At 46.3% G+C, this 20,872-nt stretch overlaps 1 protein-coding gene across 1 annotated transcript; it reads right to left on the bottom strand.

The window, feature by feature from the left end:
- Nucleotides 1-17: 17 nt before the first annotated feature.
- On the bottom strand, nt 18-17,161 carry NR1D1 (nuclear receptor subfamily 1 group D member 1). Its single transcript, XM_061589353.1, has 8 exons — nt 16,646-17,161; nt 8,821-9,162; nt 8,414-8,502; nt 7,205-7,349; nt 5,918-6,555; nt 3,140-3,325; nt 1,142-1,352; nt 18-475 (listed from the first exon to the last, which is right to left on the bottom strand). The coding sequence occupies exons 1-8, from the start codon at nt 16,704-16,706 to the stop codon at nt 276-278; spliced, it is 1,872 nt and encodes a 623-aa protein (XP_061445337.1). The 5' UTR covers nt 16,707-17,161; the 3' UTR covers nt 18-275.
- Between the last annotated feature and the right edge of the window lie 3,711 nt (nt 17,162-20,872).

Below are 20,872 nucleotides of genomic sequence, written 5' to 3'. Positions count from 1 at the left end.
AGAAAGGAGGTAATCCAGGCAGTTCTGCTTTCAATATATTATTCCTGTGTGGCCAGTGCCACGGCAAGGAAGAGTGCCACTCTACTCACACAACTCCAATATACAGAGAAATATTTACAAAAAATGGCTGTGCTGCTTGCTTCTGAGCAGGTGGGGGCAGCAGCTGCTACACCAGTATAAATAGTTAGCTGGGTCCAGGCCCAGAGAGCAGTCTGGTTAGTGCAACGATGCAGGGAGGGCAGGACAAGAGGGCAGGCAAGCACCCTCCCCATCTTCTACTGAGCATCTATACGGAAGGACAGCAGCTTCTCCGAGTGCATGTTATTGAGGGTGCGCAAGTCAGGAAGCTTCAGCAGCAGCTTTGTGAAACGGGAAGTTTCCTGGGGGTGGTTCTTGAGGATGAGAGCCCGCAGGGCCCGGATCAACGTCTCCTGCAGCTGCTCCACGGATGCTGGGTCTTCAATCCCTGAACGATCTGCACAAGATGGAGACAGGCAGTAAATATAACAGCAGCGCAGCAAGCACAACCATCTGGGTTTCAATTCTATCAAACCACACATTTTCAGCCTCCCACAAGGGAGCTGAAGGTGAGATCATGCCAAAACCTGGCATGCAGGATCTCAAATCTCTTTGAGCTCAAATAATTATTATTTCTAAAGCGCCATCACCGTTCCTAGAAGGTTACAGGGTAACACAAGCAAAATGTAACAGCTCCCTACTTCCAAGAAGCTTACTCTCTTTAAATTTCAGCAATGGGGAAGAGACGACAGGAGGAGAGGCAAAGGCATCAGAGGGTACGTATGCAGTTACTTGGGGTTTACTGCAGTTGCAGAGATAGTAAGATAGTAAGCCAAAGGCTTCAAGGAAAGGAAGAATTTTAAAGGAGAATGTGGGGGAGTGAAGTGGCCCACTGTAGGAGAAGGTTCCAGGCATAAGGAGCAACAAGGGGAAAATACGTGGAACTGGGGGGGGGGGGGGGCTCGGATAGCTACGGGTGATAGGAGGCTTGAAAACCTTGAGCAATGATGAAACAAGGCCAAGAAAACAGGATGGTATGACTGGCGAGCTTCAAAAAGGTAAGGACGAGGGGTTTGTGCTCCATGACTGCAGCTCCCACCAGTCTGTGCCCAAGGACACTCACCTGCAGAGATCAGCACTACAGCTGTGAAGAGGCCAAGCTCTTCTTCAGAGAGTTCCAAGGCACCAAGCTTCTCGCTGAACTCAAACATGGATGTTAGCAGGTCGCCCATCCCCATCCCCCAAAGCTCCTCAAGGCTGTACTTGGTACGACTCATGAACGTCACTGTCTGCTCCTTAACGTTGAAGAGGGAGGCAAACCGAACCATCAGCACCTAGGGGAAAAGGTAGGAGAGATGGGGAGAGACTATTAGAACACATGAAGCTCTGTGCCCACACAACCCAGTCAAATGCCATCTATATTGGGCAAAGTGGGTTTTCAAACATACCAAATTAATTTAGGAAAAACAGCCTCATATCCATTACTATGGGGAAACTCAGGAACTAGCCTGGGCACAAGGAACTTGGGGAACGATCCCCAGGGAAGCTCCCCAATAGGTTCTTCCACAGCACTCATTAATTTCAATGGGGCTGGTGCAGAACGACTTCTTGGGGGATTGTGCCCACACCGTTCATACTTGAAGAACCCTACTTACTCCTTATGATTGAGACCTTAATGTTTAGAAAATATTCCATTTTGTGGGGAGGGACATTTTTCTCCCACCTTAATTTACAAAAATAGTATTACAAGTAAGGATGCAATTCTATGGGAAGGGGAAAGCAGCTCAGTTGAACTCGGTGCAACTTGCTGCTGAGTAAATATGGTTAATATTGACTGCAAGGTTGTTGGTTTTTCTTCAGAACCAAAACGAAAACTAATTGACAAAATCTCAGAATGAATTCTACTTCTTCCCTGTGGAACATTTGCTTTGTTCTGAGTGTGTCTGAGATTCAGCCTCACAAAAGCAGACTGACAAACTACACCCCTTTAATTATTCCTAATTAGTTTACATTTCAAAAAGATGCCAGCAAATAATGATCTTTAATGTACTCTCATTATGTTAAAAAATAGATGGATAAATAAAGGTGTAGATTTGAGTTCTGGAATTTTAAAATAATCTTGTCTCCCATTATTTTCCGTCAGTCTGCTGACTTAACCAATACAGTGAAAGCTCGTTACTATGCGTCTCAATGTACCGTGGAATCAGATACACCGTGGATGACCATGTCCCCCAAGTAAAATATACAGTACAGCAGTTCACACATCTTTTAACTCACAAGATTAAAAAACGCATCCTTCCAAACAACTTTCTTCACTTCAGTGCCTTTTGAGGAACCAATACTCTATTTGCTGGCTTTAACTGTTAAGCATGAGCCTGAGTTGAAATGCAACGAGGGAAGGTTTCTCATTCACTCTTATATCAGCCTTGCTTTCTACTTTTATTTTTTCTGTTCTTCATCCTCAGTGTCCCTTTCCCTGGTGAGTCCTGTTTGCTTCCCTGGGTGTTTGAGCCATTTTTTCCCCTGTCGGTGTTCTTTTTAATTTTTCTCCTGACACTCTCCCATCCCCGTTTCCCGCACCTTTTCCTATCTAGTAGAAGCTTTCTTTTTCTAGGGGTCATTTATCACTTCTTCTGAGTTTGAGTTACTTCAAGCCCATTTGTGATTGTCTGTGGAGTTTAATTTGTTAACTTATTCATCCCTCAGCATTTTCCCCTTCCCAATCTGTCCCTCAGCCACAGTGGCAGCAGTTTTGTCTCAGCCATGGTGGCAGTTAGCCTTTTCCAAGCGTTTTTCCTCCACAGCCCTATATCGGTTCCTGGTTTCCTCTCTCCTCTCAGTTACAGTTTTTATGAGTTTGGGTTGCTTCTTCTGTCCTGATCCTCTCATCTGTTTTATTTTTAAAAAAATAAGTGCCTTCCAGTGCAGTTTTCATTATAACGTGGAAATTCTCCAATGTGGGTGCATCCTTTGTCCCCCATCCCGTGCATTATAACAAGCTTTCACTGTATTTATGGATACATGTAATTCTCTCCCCCTTTTAAGAGCCCTTCCCACATAAGATAAAATTGGTATCTGGTAACTAGAAACAGAGTGAACTGGTGGATAGAGATAATCTTACCTCAAATGTGCCTGCTTTGAGTAGGGAGACCTGGTCATGCTGTGAGAGATCTCGGAAACCAGGGATATGCTTGGCGAATTCCACAACCTCTCGAACAGCAGGTGTGAAGCTCAGTGAGAAATCTTCCCAAATCTCCTGTCCTGTGCGGCCGCTGCAACCATGGGGGTGACAATTCATAGGGCATGCCTGTTGGGGTGGGGAAAAAGTGAGCCATGTTAGATGAAGAGTGGAGGGCTGGGAGCAGAGCCGATGGAGCTAATGCAAGCTGACATAGCCACTGAGAACAGAGCACCCTTCACCGTTGCCCTCCAGATGTTTTGGCCTACAACTCCCATCAGCCTAATGGGAGTCGTACCCCAAAGTATCTGGAGGGCAACAGCTTGGTAAAGACTGTAATACACACTTCTAAACACCATCTTTTTCTGCTCTTGTGCATTTAATATCCCCCCACATGCCATAAGAAATGAAGAGTTCCATACTATCCCAATAAATCACCAAACTGAGCCCATGGTGACTTCTAGCCTGACAAATCAACAAAAGTGTTGCTAGGTAGCTAGGACTGAAGCTTCATACATGAATTTCCATAATCCATCTGTGATACCACACCAACTGAAAACATTAAGGTGGGACAATCAATTGAAAAGATAAAATTTCTTCTTTTTAAAACGGAAATAAATGGACAGCCTTCAAGTCAATTCCCACTTATGGCCACCCTATGAATAGGGTTTTCATGGTAAGCGGTATTCAGAGGGGGTTTACCATTGCCTCCCTCTGAGGCTAGTCCTCCCCAGCTGGCTAGGGCCTGCTCAGCTTGCCACAGCTGCACAAGCCAGCCCCTTCCTTCTCCGCAACTGCCAGCTGGGGGGCAATTTGGCTCCTTGGGACTACTATGCAGCTTGCCCACAGCTGCACAGGCGGCAGGGCACGTAACCACTGAGCCACTCACTGTGGGGGTGATCTTTACTTGGCCCCTTACACCCAGGAGACATGAGCGGGGATTTGAACTCACAGACTCTGGACTCCCAACCAGGCTCTCCTTCCCACTGTGCTATACCAGCTTTTCCAGACAGAGATGAGTTCAGCACTACCTTAGCTGAACAAGTACTTCTTGCATGTTAAGTTTTAACTTTAAAGCAGGAACAGGAAACCTATAGCCCTCCAGAAGTTGTTGGACTACAGCCCCCATCATCCTTGACCACAGGGCTGATGGGAGCTGGGAGCAACATCCAGAGGATCACAGATTCCCACTACCTACCAATTGATGTTTCTTTTTTTAAAAAAATGTATTAACAGACTGAACTTTCACATCTAGAGGCATCAGTGTAACTGCAGTGAAACATTTAACATGTATGTTGCATGTGCACTTTTCTTACTGGCATTGTTGATACACACAAAATATCCTCTGCCAGTATTCTGAAGTCTGCATTTATGTTTTTTAATATACCAGTGGAAATCAAAGCCCACTGTCCAGGCCCTCCCTTAGCATGTGCGGGGCCCGGGGCAAAAGCATAGTTGGAGGCCCCCCACATTTGCTCCAGGTCACTGTCTTGGTCAAGTCGCCGTAGGTGCGCAGGCACCAGTCCTGGAACTGCACGCCCAGCTCACTGACCGCAGCAGGAGCAGCGGCTTTGGCAGGGCGGGCGGGCAGGCGAGCAAGCCCCTGTCCCGGGTGGAGAGAAAGAGAGCGAGTGAGCGCTGCGCCCTGCCTGGTGTGGCGAAGGTGAGCAGGCAGGGAGGGAGGACCGAGCTGGTGAGCAGATCGCCAAGTGCGGGGGCCCCCCAAAGCACGGGGCCCGGGGCAACTGCCCTGATTCCCGGTGCCTAGGGGTGGCTCTGCCACTGTCACTGCCAATGTAAGGCTATTATTGTGGCAGATTCTCTGGCCTTTGGTGTGGGGGAGAGTCTGGAAGGGAGTAACTTTCTACTACAATGACAATTTATCAGTCCCTGCCTCCTTGTGCAACTTTCTACAAAGAGAAGGCGGGCAAATTTTGGTCTAATCTGTCTGCCCCCCCCCCCAGCCTAACACACACCCCCGGCACAGAAAAGCAATGGGAGATCTTTGACTTGTGAATCACCAAGTTGGTTAGCTACTTTATTAACTGAAGTAGTTCATGGTGAGATGTTGTCACATGTGTTATCTAAATGTACATACTGGACTCCTAAACTTAGAAAATAACCAACACCCACTGAGTTCAATGAGACGAAATTTCAAGCTCTTTCTTAGGACTGCAGATTTGTTTTGAGGAAGAGGTACGTGTGAGTGTGTGGGTTATTATTATAAAAATATTGTTGGTTGCTTTTCAACAAGGACCCAAGATAGTGTGCGTAATGAAAAACACACAAAAAACCAACTGTTATAATAAACAAATGGAAGAGTGGAAAACCTCATCATGTGGGCCAAGGAATGTAAAAGATACAAAATACATACAAAGAACAGCTTATTCCTGTGTCACACAACCCAACAGTGTTAAAATTCTGATCTATATAAATAATGAGCTTAAAAGACAAAGCAGCTGAGATAAAAACACATCCAAATGTGTGACTAAGCTACAATTAGTAATATAGTGACTAAGCTACAATTCATGAAGATGCTGGTTCAAATCTCATCTCTGCCTCAGGCAAGCTACTAGATTTTCTGTCAGGATATTAAAACAAGCACGCTATATAAAAGTGTTCCCTTAGCCAGAGAGATAAGGCAAGTGGTCATAAATGGCCACTGAATAAGCATTGGCAGGCAAGAGGGACTGTGTAGTGCCCTGAGGATGTGACACTTACCAAGAGTATATCTCTGGGCTTGCCTTGTCGTTGGCAGCCTTGTCCAATGGAAGGATCTCTCTCCTCTTGTCCAATGGAAGGATCTCTCTCCCCAGGATAGCCAGAGGGGCAAAACCGATGTCCTTTGATGTTATTCTGGTGACACGTATTGTTGGGGGCAGAGCCAGAGTTCCAGTTGTCATTCTGATGACAGAGCCCATTGCTGTGGTAGCCATTACTCAGCCAGTTGTTCTCCCAACTGAGAGAGTTCTCACTCCCCAAGGATGGTGGGGTCCCCGTGGCCAGTTTGTCATGAGCATAAACAAAAATCTCCTTGTGAGCCTTGGCCACCTGCGAAATGACATCTTCCATGACATCGCCAGGGCTTGGGGAGCGTGGGGGCGTCAATTGCTGAGAGAACTGGGAGAAGCAAGTAGATGGCTGGGGTGGCGAGGCTGCGTGGGGTGGTGGGGAGTGGGCTGCCAGTTGGGGTTGGTGGCAGGGCAGCAGGGGGTTGGTGGGCTGTTGCAGTCCCATCGATAAGCTCTCAGGTGGGCATTGTGCACTTAGTTGGTTGTTAGCCATGTTGTTCATGGCACTCTGCATCTCGGCCAGCATCCGTTGCTTTTCACGCTTGGGGATACGACCAAAACGGACAGCTGTAGGGCAGGCAGAAGGAGAAAGGGGCCAGTGTCAATACAGCAGCTGAGGATCACATTTCACAGAACAGTAACCACCCCCCTCCTCCCCTCAAAAAAAGCCGCCTGGGGGATAAGAAAGCAATGCCTCGGCTTTTCTGGGCCAAAAGGCAAGCAGCCACGGTGCCAGTCTCCTTTCTTGCAGGGCAGATGGGCCATTGCCTTAGTGTCACTGCAATAAAGATCCTACCGCTTGAGGCCACCCCGCTAAGCATTCTTTTAATGTCCTTTAAAAACACGGTAGAGGAGAAGAGCAGTTAAGACTACTCAAGGGAGACCCTGAAACAGGAAGCAATTCTAGGACGGAATGCAAGAGTTGTTGGATGCAAGAGCTCTTGAACAATGCAAGAAGGGAGGCTGGGGCAGGGTGACTGGCTCAGTCAGAAAAAAGCAGCAGAGGATAGGGTTAAATCCTGGAAGACTGAAGGGTTGGCTGCTGTTCCAAAACACAAAAAAAGAAACTGCTAGTGTTCAAGGGCATGGATTCTGGCACCTCCAGTAAGCACACTATTGGAGAGAGGAGTAAATTGCTTCTCATCTCTCTCCCATCATCACCCCCAGCCCACAAAATACTGTCAAATCTCCAACTCTTGGTGTGGCAGGAACTCACCATCTCGGGACATGCCAACCCCCAGACACTTCTTGAAGCGGCACTGCTGGCAGCGATTCCGGTTGATGCGGACGATGTTGCAGGTCTCATTCTTGAGGCACTTTTTGTACTGGATGTTTTGCTGAATGCTGCGCCGGAAGAAACCCTGGGGCGGGGGGAGAGGGAATTGAGGGAGAGTGCATTAGCATCGAGGCCTGGGGAGTGAACAGCCATGCCTGAAACCAATCCTAGAGTATGTGCTTTTCAGCCCAGTTCCCTTTTCACAGGATGGCAGAAGCATGCTGCTAGAGTCACTATTGTTCAGGGAGAGCTGGCGCAACTACTTGAGTGCTTTTGGTGTGCATCTCTCAGCACAAGTCTCTGTTGGGGGTTTAAGCTGGTGAGGGAGAGGTGTGGAGGCCATACCAGTGAGTTATGAAAAGGCAAGCTGCCACTGCATGTGACAGGGAAGCAGGGCTAACTTCAGAATCTCAATGGCTGCCTAGCTGCAAATCAATATCTGAGGAGTTCTTAAGCCTAAGCTGGGGAGGGGGAAGCTGTGGTCCTCCAAACGTTGTTGGCCTCAAACTCCCATCAGCCTCAGCCAGCATATCCTACTCAACATTTTTTAACCCTTGCCCCCTTTTAGCTAATGTAACAATTCCATACCCCCTCTTTAAACCTGGCTTCCTTGATTATATTATTTATTTTCAAAAGGACTGAAATATCATGACTTTTAATTATAAATAAAAGTTACAGCTGAATAATAAAAAGAAATAAAAGTACTTATATTTATATATTAAAGCAAATTTTACTTATATTGTACATATTTTTTAGAAATATCCCCCGGGGGGGATGTCACACCAGTTGAGAAACACCGATCTAAAGGGCCACAGATTCCCCATCCCTGGCCTTGGTGGTCAGCTCAGAGGTAGCTCTACCCCCAAGGCAAGATGAGGCAGTCACCTCATGCAACGGATTCTGGGTGATGTGAAGGAGCAGCAGAGCAGGATACAGATAGGTCTGATCTATGGGATGGAATCCATCAAGGAGCCATATTGCATTTCCGTGCTTGAGGAAATATTTCGGGTGAACTATGTCCCATGTTCATTACCATTTGGGGCTTTCTGTCTGAGGCACCAAATCATCTTGGACTCGGTCTGGATGCACCCCATACCTACAAGTTATGTCATCCAAACACTAAGGCGCCAGAGAGAGAGAGATGCTCACCTTGCATCCTTCACAAGCATGGACACCATAATGGAACCCAGATGCAACATCCCCACAGACTTTGCACAGGAGGACCATTCCGTTGAGCTCTGAAAAGGAGAGAAGAAGAAGAGTCACTATGAGACTCCATAGCCAAAGACTGGATTGGCAGGTGGATGGTTGCCAGACCCCACCCACCATACTTAGGGCTTTGAAAACAGTGGAGGCATCCAACAGGCTTTCAGGAATCCAGGAGGAACTGTGGCTAACATAAAGGCTAAACTGATCAGGGGAGATGGGTCTGGATCTTCAGTTTGGAATAAATCTGCTGGCAGCGTTGGTAGAACTGCAAACCCCATGGTCACCCCAAAGGCTTCCAATTTGTGCCCACCTCAGCATTCCCACCCTGCCACAAACCTCACACTCACTTGTGATGCTGCTGCTGGTGCTTTTGGTAGGGGAGACGCGCCTCCCATCATCCATGGTCACCTGCAGCCCCACTGGGGAGCCTCCAGAGCTGTAGGAAGAGGAGGAGGAGGACGAAGAGGAGGAAGGGGAAGCATCACCACATAGCCCAGCCAAACTACTCCCATACACGCGTCCAGAGTCCTGCACCAGAGACCCAGTGGGCGAGGGTGGAAAGTAGCTGGGGAAGGTGGGTTGCGAGGACATTTGACAACTGCCATTGGAACTGTCACTGCCATAGAGAGAGACGGGACTGGTGCGGCTTGGTGAAGAACCATTTGAGCCAATGTAGCTGATCACACCACCTGCAGAGAGGAAAAAGAAGAGGTTTGAGGACCCACCTCGTCACAGAGCTGTCGGTGTATTTGTCCAGGCATCCAACTGCCTGCTTGTGTTACACCACTTGAAGTTCTTCTAAGGTGTCATGCTGGAAACCTGAAAATCCCAGCTGCCTTTAAAGCAGAGTAAGTTTCTATTCCTCACTGTTGCAGATAATATCCCCAATAACATGACTGCACCCTAAAGAGGCATTTACAAATGTAAACTCTGTAGAAGCATATAGCTATAAGCAGACATTTCTGTAGTCAGGCAGCAGATTTCAGCGAGGGAGGGAGAGCAAGAATGGACCCTGACACCCTCCCTATGTTGTAACTGAATTAGCAGGGCTTAAAAACAACGCTGGAACCCATAGAGCCAGACACAGTAGAAAAGAGCCCCAAAAGCTGGAGTAGTAAAATACTGTGTACAGTTCTGGTTACCCCATCTCCAAAAAAAGAGTACCATGAACTTAGACAAATATTTTTAAAGGGCCTTCAATGCTAGACATTGTAATTGCATTAAAAAGAGCAGACCCTGCCTGCAAGCTCACGCTGCAAGAGAAAAACAAGACCATTATGAAAGCAGAAGAGGAAGAGAAGAGGCAGAGATTAAAGGTTAAAGGCTTGGGAGAAAGCAGAGACACAGGGCAAGTGAAATGATTACTGGGTCAGAGGACCTGCCTTTGTGCAGAAAGGGTTAAGCGTTTGGGGCTTTACTACTAAAGTGGAATGTGATGGGGTTATAAAATTATGAACAGAGTGAAAAGAGGAAACGTTATCTCCCAAAATGCAGTGCAAGTAGTGCTTGGAGAGCAAATAATATAGCTCAAGACAGATTCAGGCAAATGAGCCAAGCTCCATGATGCTCACACACACACACAAGCCCAGGGTAAAAAAAAATTCCCTACTCCAAATATAGCATTGCTGTTTTTAAAACTAGGAACAGAACTACATCCCCAGAGTCATATATCAGGTGAAACTCCATGAGAAAATACCAGATCAGACCAAGGGCCTTCTAGTCCTGTGTTCTATTTTCTTGCAAGTGTCCCCCAGTCTGCCCCATTCTTTGTCCACATTGTCTGTTACAGCAAGATATACTGTCTCTAAATGTGGAGGCTCATTCCTTCAGCTATCACAGCTGGCAGCCACTGCTTCTAGTGTGGGCAGACACTTTGACACCCCAGAAGCAGGGTTTCCCACTCTGTTACTTTACTTGTGTACACACCATATCATTACATTACACACACAAAAAGGGGGGACACCTAAAAGAGGTGGTAATTTACTGTTCAACTGACTTTGAACATGCAAGTTTTAAAGGTCACATGAAAATAGATGGAAGGAGGATCTTGCAGGTGTTTCCTGGGACACATGCAGAAACTGGAGGGTGGGGTAGATATGAGAAACCCACTTCCAAGGAAAACAACAGAGAACAAAAAGTCATCCAGTGTGTGGGAACTATGTGAACCGTGGCCTTCTCTTCCCAGTGCACACCTGATAAAGATTTGCAAAGTTCACCCTTATACTATTGGGCATAGCTGCAAGCTCTGAACTCGTCTTGCCTAAATTCTTCTCTTGTAATCCAACTCTCTTTCAGCTTTCAGTTGCTGACCTACATTTCAGAGCTGCAAAAGGAAAAAAATTCCAAGTGAGAGATGGAGCGAGTGAAGACGGGTGGGGTGGAGGCAGGCAGCCAAGAAATTGCTGAAAAATGGGCAGAAGCCAAACAAGTCATTACACTCCACCCCAGAGGCTGGGAATGGCTGGCAGAGTCCAACCTGGAGGGTTACAAAAAACAAAACACTCCAGGCTTTGTAGCTGGGATATTTGCCAAGGGCCAAGTGCTGCAGGAAAGGCCTCAAGTAAAAACAAAGCGTCAGTGCCAAAGGGATTATAAACAAGATCACGTGTGCGAGTCACGTTCAGTGCTCAGGCAGGCCTTTAACAACAAGTCAGAGCCTTTATCTTTGTTGGCTGGTTACCACCAGCTAATGACCCTCCTTGCGTGTGGCCCAAGCACCTGGGATTGCTTGCTTAGCAGGTGTCAAAGCAAATGAGTACAGGTATATCTATAAGCAGAGTATCTCCCTCTTATCAAACCCCCATTAGGAACAGGACCTAGAGACTAGTCAGAGCTGGCCCAAGCTAGTTTTTGTCAGCAATCCAAATAATTCCCCCTCCATCACCAGGAGAAGTAATTGATTATATTTGCCATGTAAGACGGCCCTCTAATCATACCTCGTGAAAAGGTAAGAGGAGGATCCCACGGGACCACTGATCCCTTGGCACCACTTTACTTTCATGATCACAATGGACACTTACCCACATCCCAAACACACACCATCTCTTCCCCAAGATCAGCACATTCATTAACACGTTGTCGTATTTGGAACAGTGCAGCAGCAACAACAAAAGTGTATTTGCCTACCTCACTTTAATCAGTCATACTGCTTGCCTGGCCAGGCTTGAAGTGACCACAGTACCACCTCCTTCCAGTGTGGCAGATCACACAATCTCTACTGGATAGAAGTTTGCTTTCTACTTTCTGTGTTGTACTAGATTGAGGTAGTCTGTTTGCACACTAATACCCTCTCTCTCAGGGTTCACTGCAGTCAAGGTTTGAAATGGGGCAAATAAGGAAGTGAGGGAGCTTGTCTCTTTCTATCTCTTTTTATTTTATTTGTTAAATTTGTCAGTCACTTTTTGACACACATATGCTCACTCAAAGCGACTTACAGTTAATTAAAAAATAATAAAAGTAAAATAAAAATAAAACAGTACATAAGGTGGTGGAGCAACCTTTCCTAAGAAGACTACGCAATAGAAGCCCTCCAAAAGCCTTCCAGAGTTAAAAACAAATGCCTGGGACAAGAGAAATGGTTTTGCCTGGCACCTAAAGATGGCTAACGATGGTGCCAGGTGTACCTCCCTGGGGAGAGCATTCCACAAACGGGGGGGGGGACCACTGAGAAGGCCTGGTCTCATGTTGTCACTCTCTGCACCTCCTTCAGAGGGGGGCACACAAATAAGGGCCTCCGACGGTGAGTGCAGGGTCTGGGCTGGTACATGTAGGGAGAGGCAATCCTTGAGGTATTGCGGTCCTGAGCTGTAGAAGGTTTTATAGGTCAAACCAGCACTCTGCTTGAGAGCCCGGAAAAGAATTGGTAGCCAGTGCAGTTGTGCCTGAATTGGTGTTACGTGCTCAAACCATCTTGTACTAGTGAGCAGTGTGGCTGCTGCACCAGCTGCAGTTTCCAAACTGTCTTCAAAGGCAGTCCCAGATATAACACATTGCAGTAATCTAACTTATGAGTCTTACTCTTAGGGTTGTAGAGAAGAAAACTGTGGCAAGGGAACTCTTGTAAGTGTTAAGTCAGATCTGTGACAACCTACTTAGACCAAATACTTGAGGGGTACCGTTCTCCTAGTTATGAAAGCTACCACCTTGCTCTTTTGCACATAGCAGACCTTTGCAATTCTGGCAAAGTTAGGGCCAAGCTAGAACTCATTGGTGAAGTGCAATGGATGTGCCAGAAGCAACCCCACTGCTCTTATTTTAATCCCATACAGTTCATGCATCTCCCAGTATATTCCAAATAACGATGCAATAGTTTGGAAGCTTATCAAAGGCAGATTGTCCTTTTTCCTACAGAACAAATGCTCAACAACCAGAAAAATTATCAAGGACAAAGAAGGGTAGAGATAATTCAAGCAGGCACCTTGATGTAAACTAAGAGCCTCTTGGGCTGCAGAGGCCTGGGAACCAGCCAAGTATCTGGCTTGTTAAGGCAAGCGTGATCATCCTGTCTGGTTTTGAATGTGGCGCTTGCATGTGACCTTGTTAGTAATCTCTTTGGCACTGATGCCTTTGTGTATTTTTTCTTTGCTAGTGGCCTCTCCTGAACTACTTCACAACATTCCCATTCTCTTCTCTTAAAAGGTGAAAAGCAGAGTTTGCAAATCTAGCAAGTCAGGGTGTGAAGGGTGGTGTAGAGAATCCTACTGGAGGATGGTATGCACATTTTGCAGTCTTCGTCCCTCCCTGCTTGGAGTCTCCAAGCTTCCATGTGTTATTAAATATAGATTGCATCAGGAAGATGACTGCCCCAAGTGGGTCACGGAGGATAAATAAAACTTGCTAGAAGGCGCAAGCATGAGTGGATGTTATGTGCATACCAAGTTGGAGGTCTTCCAAATGGGTGTGGAAAAGGAAAAGGCGTATCTTGTCCATTTGTGTCTCCTAGAGACAAGGACCCAGGAGCGGCTGGTGGAGACACATGTGGTGTCGCTAACCACATGTGGTCCTTTGACACAAGGCCACATGCTGCTCATCTGCTCACCCCACAGGAGTAACAGTCGATAGAAGGGGAACTCGGGGGGAGCTTGCAGCATAGGTGGCATTCAACACCCCAAAGCAAGCACCACACAAAAAAAGTGTGTTTGGGGGGTGGGGGAGAAGGCACAATGATTTTACTTTCTTAACCCTATGACAATGTGTATTTAATAGGAGAGAGGATCCCCCCCCTATATGGAGTGGGGTGAGTACTAAGCCAACAGTGACCTTGAAAGGGGGGGGAGGACCATCATAACTTAAAGCAGGTTCAACCCACTAGCTGGAAAAAGAACAATGTCAACCAAAGGGAAATGTATCTCTGTCACCCAGATCACTAAACCAAGATGCTTGAACCATCCTGCGCCCACTAAATTACTAACCAAGTAATGTGTTCAAAACTAAAATGGCACATATGTTTACAAACCACATCCACAAGAAAAAGAAACAAGCCCTGAGAGATTAAACAAAACATACACACACACCAATACTATAATCCTATGAACACTTATTTGGGAGAATGCCACACTGAATTCTACTTTTGAGTAAACATACCTAAAATTGGTCTGAACAACACTCAAGCCGCATAACTTTGGGAGACTTGCCTATCTTCTCACACAGAAGACACACATTCAAATCCACAAACCCTATCCAACTTGTGGTGCAGAAATGCAAAACCACAGATCATTACAAAAGGATTATCTCACTGTTAACCCAAAGCAAATGCACAAAGTCTCATTCTCACCTTTCTCCATTCTCAGGAGCTTTCCCCTCTAAGAGAACCTGACCTGTCTTGATTTTCATCACTACTATGCTAAAGATATCATATTATTGGAGTGTACTGCCTTCAAGTTGATTCCAACTTATGGTGACCCTATGAATAGGGGTTTCATGAAGCTGAGAGGCAGTGACTGGCCCAAGGTCACCCAGTGAGCTGCATGGCTATGCGGGGATTCGAACCCTGGTCTCCCAGGTCGTAGTCCAACACCTTAACCACTCCACCACACTGGCTCTTTTATTGGAGTAGACAAATACCATTCACTTAAACTACATAGGATGCATTTTATTATAGTGCTCTTGTTAGTATCTAGTTAAAGTGGGTGATATATACAGAAACATAGGGCAGAGGAGACAAGATTTGTGCCAACCAATCTTTAAAATACAGGAAGCTTTGTGATCTCACATCATTCTTTCTCAGACTGGAATGACCCCTGTGTAACTAGAAAAGTTGTTTCCAGCATTTAAACACCAGTCAGTGAACATAAATATGTTTTTGTTATTTTTGTTACTTCTCTATTTTATATTCGATGAAATTAAAATACACACACTCACACGAAAGTATTAACTACTTCCCATCAGAAAATAAATGCACCACTGCATATCATAGAATCATAGAATGCATGAATTTGCTCAGAGGCAAATTGTTTGGTATACAAACAAAAGGCACTCTGCACATAGGCAAACCGACAGTGACCATACACCGTTTTTTCTTCCGTTTTCTTCCCTTTTGATTAAAGGCGTTGAACATATGCTTAGAAATACAAGGTTCCAGATTTTTGCCAGCAAAAGTTGCCGCCTGCCAAGCAGTAGAGAATGGGGCAGACGTCAATCAAAGTAGGAACTTTGTAGGGACTGCCAGTAGTATGAGAAGGGTAGAGCTCCAGGATCTAGTACTCCTGTGTTTCATAACTCGCCCGTCAAATAAAACACATCCTCCACTGCCAGTTTGCAAAGACTAGTGAACATAGGAAATTTCCCATTCGGTTCTCAGGCTCCATAAGTGTTTCACATTCCCAAAAGACCTATAACTGTTACCTGCCGAAAATTCAATGGCTAGGAAGCAGGGCGTCAAGGATGGCAAGATGGCCAGTTCACCTCCACGTGTCCCACTTGCACGTTGTCCCCTTCTATCCCGGTTTCACCCATCACGCTTTGCCCCGCCCCCCGCCTGCCTAGGTTCCAATTTCTCCTCCCAGGTTAGGGATGTTCCATCCGTCAGCCACGCCCTCTACGGAGAATTCGGAACATTTGCGCTTCCTGAATGGTGACGTTCCCCGAAGGGAGGCCTGTCTGATGATGTAATGGGGCAAGATCAACCAATGGGAGGCAGAGAGAGGCGGGCCCGATAGGGAAAACAAACGTTGCACGTGGCTGAGCTGGGCAAGAGGACACGTGAGAGACTCAATGGAAGAAGCTTGATGGGGAATCCCAGGAAGGGTGGGATTCCAAAGGGGGGAGTGCGACTGGAAAGAGAGGAGGGGAAGAGAAATCCCTATAACCAATAATAAGGGATGGGAGCAAGATCCCAGGAAGGAAACGCAGAACCAAAAATATGGTGGGGGGCAATATCAGAATGAGATCTTCAGGTATCCTTTTCCAGAAGAAAACACCAGTTATGTGAAGCTCACAATGGAAACAAAGCACGTCCTCTCCCCACAATGGCCCTGATCTCCGCACCTCACAGGACAAGGTAGAGCGTCGCCGAACGCTAATAGTAGCCCAAACTCTTGGCTCCACTCCCTCCCTCCACAAGAAGAAGGAAGGCTGACCTCTTTCCCCGAGACTGACTTCTATACTCCCTTCCCTTGCTTCTCCTCTCACCGACCCCCAAAGAGGAAACGACAGCAGAAGGATGAAAAGTTAACCTTTCTGAGTTGGATGGAAAAGGGAAGCCAGATAGGATAAAGAGCGGGGAGAGATAAAAGGGGTACTCCTGTGCCTCCTCTCCCAATTCCAAAGCCCAGCATCTCTCTTCCAGGTTCGGAGGGTGGCATTCAAAAAGGACCGTGTCCCCTGTGTGGTATCTAAGACTCTAACGTTGTAAGTAAGCTTTGTACCTCTAACTCAGCACTTAGGTTGTTTGGGAAGGTGGTGAGGTACCCTGCTTGGGAACTCATGCCACCTTCCCCTCTTTCCAGCATATGCTGAACAACAGCAGACATCCCACCAGTAGCAGAGGTGCCGGGCAGCAAAAGACTACTCTTTTCGTGACACATATATTGGGAAAAGACTCTGCGAGTCTCACCACGAAGAAAAGGATATGGGGCAAGTTTTATGAGGGAGAAAAGGGCTATGTAACTCATTCCCCCAATGCAGGAACAGTAACCAGCCTTGAGAATCCAACCACGAAAGGCAAGGGCTTACCTGGGGCGTTGTTGTTCGTGTCCAGAGTTGCCATCCTGTTCAGCTGACAGCTGTCATTCATTTCGAGCAAAGAAGCGAGCTTAGATTCGGTTGGCGAGAACGGAGGGAGGGGAAGCAGAGGCTGCCCCCTTCTCCTCCTCCTCTTCTCGTCCTCCCCAAGTTATGCTGCAAAGCTGCTAAAACAAGCCAGCTTGCACTGAATGGTGGTGGAAATCTGTCTTTTAAAAAATTGTATTTGCACTAAGAACCAGACTGCAAAGAGGAAAGCGCGCGAGGCTGGCTGAGTATGTAAGGTTTCTCGCACCAGCCCGGGAGCTTCACTATACTCCTACCTCTTCCTTGCCTGCAAAATTTTACTGTGCCAGGGCTCTCTCCCTCTCGTCTCCCTCTGTGCCTGCAGCTGCGCAGACGCCAGCACGCGGCACTGGAGTATCCACCATGTGACTCCGAGGGAGAGCCTCGTGCCCCAGTGACACACTTTCTGCTGCTGCAGCAGCCACAGCAGGCACATTGCGCTCGGCTTTTTCACTTGAGCGCAAGGGTTGCAGGGAGTTGTAGTTCCCTTGGAGACGGTTGTGGGGTTTTTTGTGCGCGCGCGTGCGTGCGTGTATGTTACAGTAGTATGTCCGCTGCATTCCTAAGGAGTGAGTTTTCTTCTTCTTCTTCTTCTGTCTCTGTCTCTCTCTCTCTCTCCGGCTTTCCCAGAGAGATCAAAAGAGGTTGAGGGTTAATACACGCAGAGGGAAAGGGGGGAAATATCCCTGAAAAACGTGATGCGTTAACGTGATGTTTGGAAAGAACCTAGTCTCATTTGAGCCACAGCTGGCTGCCAATTTAGAGCTTTGCAAAGGATCTTGCAAGAACGGGAACGAGAGGGGGAAATAAGGATTCGATGTCTTTCAAAATAAGAGCGGCTTACCTCGTAGGGCAGCCAGTGATCACTTATTATACTCTGTAATATACAGAACCCGAGCGAAGAGCAATTCTGAAAAATTATATAGCATTTATATAAATGTTTCAGAATTGTTCTTAAGGCGGGTTAGCAATCCTTAATGCATTTTAATCATTGTGACAGTTCTGGTAGATAAAGAATGGTAAATAAGATGGTGAGTTGTGGGTATCGCCCTCCCCCTACCTTTCATTAGGGTAGAACAAATGGAAATGGACTGCCTTCAAGTCGATCCCGACTTATGGCGACCCAATAAATAGGGATTTCATGGTAAGCGGTATTCAGAGGGGGTTTACCATTGCCTCCCTCTGAGGCTAGTCCTCCCCAGCTGGCCAGGACCTGCTCAGCTTGCCACAGCTGCACAAGCCAGCCCCTTCCTTGTCTGCAGCTGCCAGCTGGGGGGCAACTGGGCTCCTTGGGACTATGCAGCTTGCCCACGGCTGCACAGGTGGCAGGGCACATAACCCTTGAGTCACTCATTGTGGGGGTGATCTTTAGCTGGCTCTTGACACCCAGGAGACACGCACAGGGATTTGAACTCACAGACTCTGGATAGAATGAATAGGGTAGAATGAGGATTCAAAATTGACTTTGCAATTGTCAGTTCCAAGCCAAGTGATGGTGAGCTATGCCAGATCACTAGTCTTTTTTTGAAAGCAAAAAATTTGGCCTTTTGTAAGTATTTCTATCTACATATAAAGGCAGAGGCCACATTTCTTCTAGTCCTTAATATGAGTGAAGGTTGAAGTGCATGCACCTTGGATTCTTCCAACTGTTTCTTCCTCAATAGCTTCCAGAGCTGAGTGGCTACCTGTTAGGGTTTTTTTTTACAAAGTCAACAGAGTTTGGATGAGGCTACAGGTGGGGAATCCTATTTTGCATGCAGATCTTCTGTGCACCACCCACACACTTTGGGGCTCTGGCCATAAACTTCAGCAGATGTTTCAGACCTCACACAGCAGTTATTCAGACCTCACACAAACAGTTATCTGCAGCCCCCCTTCTTTCTTTCCACCCCACATAATGACATTTCCCCCTAGCTTTCATGCCCCAAATACACATAACATTGCTAGCAAACGTAACTAGGGTTGGCTCATAGGGTTACAATTATATTTATATATTTTTAAGTCACATAATGTATTGTTTTCTTATAAGTGTAGAATAGCTGAGCATCCTTTCTAGATGGTAAATTACAATTTTACTTAGAGGCTTACTGTGGGCAACACTTTTGGAACATCCAGCCACTGAACATTACTGCTGAAGGAGAAAATTGGAAGCATCTGTCTGTGGACATCAATAGACAGTTTTGCTTCTTCTGCTGCCTCTTCTTTTTCTTTTTGCACAAGAGCTTTTAAGAGGGAGCAGTCGATCTGAGTGGTAAGAAATGGGAATTTTAGCAGCAGAGCATGTAAAGGTCCACTACCATTATTAACTGCCCTGGCACGGCTTCTTGGTAAGTGGCAGAAGCAGTGTAGAACTGGAAGTCTGCCCTGGACATAGGAACAGCAACTGGTTACAACACTGACAGCTAACCCCTCAAAACACACATTCCCACATTTTTTAAAAACAGTATCTACAGTTCAGTGTGTTTCAGTTCTATTGATTTCAGTGGCAGAGATTTAAACATATACTTAATTATCCCATTGAAAACAATGGGACTTTAAAATAACCATGGGTGGGTTGTGCCCATCCTCATAGAAGAGATGTATATATAACAAAAGGTTTGGGGTTAATTCCACACAATGAAAACAGTTCTAAGGAAACCTTACCACATTCCTTATTTTCTTAGTGAGTAAGGGGAGAAAAAGCTTTTGAGTTTGACAACAACACTCCAGTTATTGGATTAGCTTGGGCAATTCCATCTTGGCCCTAAGCACCAGACCAACCTACTGATTGATTTTTATGATTTATTTATAACATTTACATCCTGGCTTTTGGGATACAAATCCTCCCAAGGGGGCTTATGAGTAACAAACTAGATTTTTAAAACCACAATAAACAATACCAACATATAAAATATCATTTTATAGAATTGCCAGGCGGCTGTAGGATAGTCCAGCTGGAGCAGGCCTTGATGTCTTCTTGTCTCCTTTCTTCTCTCTTTCCTGGAAGGTTTCCCACAGGGCATTGGTGGAAGATGGCCTGTGGGGAAGAGCAGGAAGAGCCGGCTCTGAAGTGGTCTTGCTGGCCAATCTCCCTCTCCTCCATTCTTGTCCCTTCCTGCTCACCTTAAAGGTCTTTTGAGGAGGCACCTGACCATCCCATCTAGCAAACTTGTTACTGAGATGAGATTTGAACAAGGGACTGCTTAGAACACATTCTGAGCTGCTATACTGCTACTATACTGGGTAGCAAATGTGCTCCCTTGATTGGACAGTCCTAGATGTGATGGAACCAACAGGACCCAAGGGTATCTCTCCCCTTCCATAGCTCCTCTCACCAGTGAGCTGTGAAGGGTCAGTGAGATAAGACCCTTGCACCATAAAGATACCCATTCCCTACCTGCACTGCACATGCTAGCTTTTGCCAAATTTGTTACTCCGTAGAGGTTGTGCAGGAGATCACCCTTATTGGCTGCTTGAGATGACTGCCTCCGTTTGACTGAATGTAAGATCTCTGTGTGATGGGTGTCTGTTTAGAGCAGGGATGGGGAATCTGTGACCCTTCAGTTGTTGTTGGACTCCCACCCCCCTCTAGTGCTAGTTGCTAGTTTGCTTTCGAGCCCAATTTGAGGAGCTCACGTTGGTGTTTAAAGCCCTAAACAACTTAGGCTGCAATCCAATACATTACTCAGAAGTAAGCTGCATTGGGTTCAATGGGACTTACTTCCTGGTAAGTCCATATTTGATTGCAATCTTAGGCTCCAAATATCTGAAATGTTGTCTTTTTCCCAACTGACTCTTTCAGGTGTTAAGATCAGAAGAGGGGGCTCTCTTGGAATTCCACCTCCCTCAGACGTTGAGGGGGGGTAGCTGCCTCTAAGCTGTGGAATTCCATCCTCACAAAAGTGCATCTGGCACTTTTATTCATTATGTAGTTTTTGTCATATGCTGAAGGTGTATCATCATTTTACCTTTGCTACCTGAGATATATATTTTAGGACCATACTAGTCTCTTAACTGTAATTTGTTTTAACTTATTAAAACTGTATTTTTCAATTGTTGTGACTTGCCCTGGGGCCTCATAGTGAAGGGCAGGTGAAAAATATAAGTTGTTGTTGTTGTTGTTGAGATTGTCTGAATACGTCAAAAGTGAACAATTTAGATCATACAATGTGT

This window comes from Rhineura floridana, chromosome 11 (genome assembly GCF_030035675.1).
Source record: "Rhineura floridana isolate rRhiFlo1 chromosome 11, rRhiFlo1.hap2, whole genome shotgun sequence".
Classification (NCBI taxonomy): Eukaryota; Metazoa; Chordata; class Lepidosauria; order Squamata; family Rhineuridae; genus Rhineura; species Rhineura floridana.
This window is presented reverse-complemented; position numbering and strand designations above follow the sequence as displayed.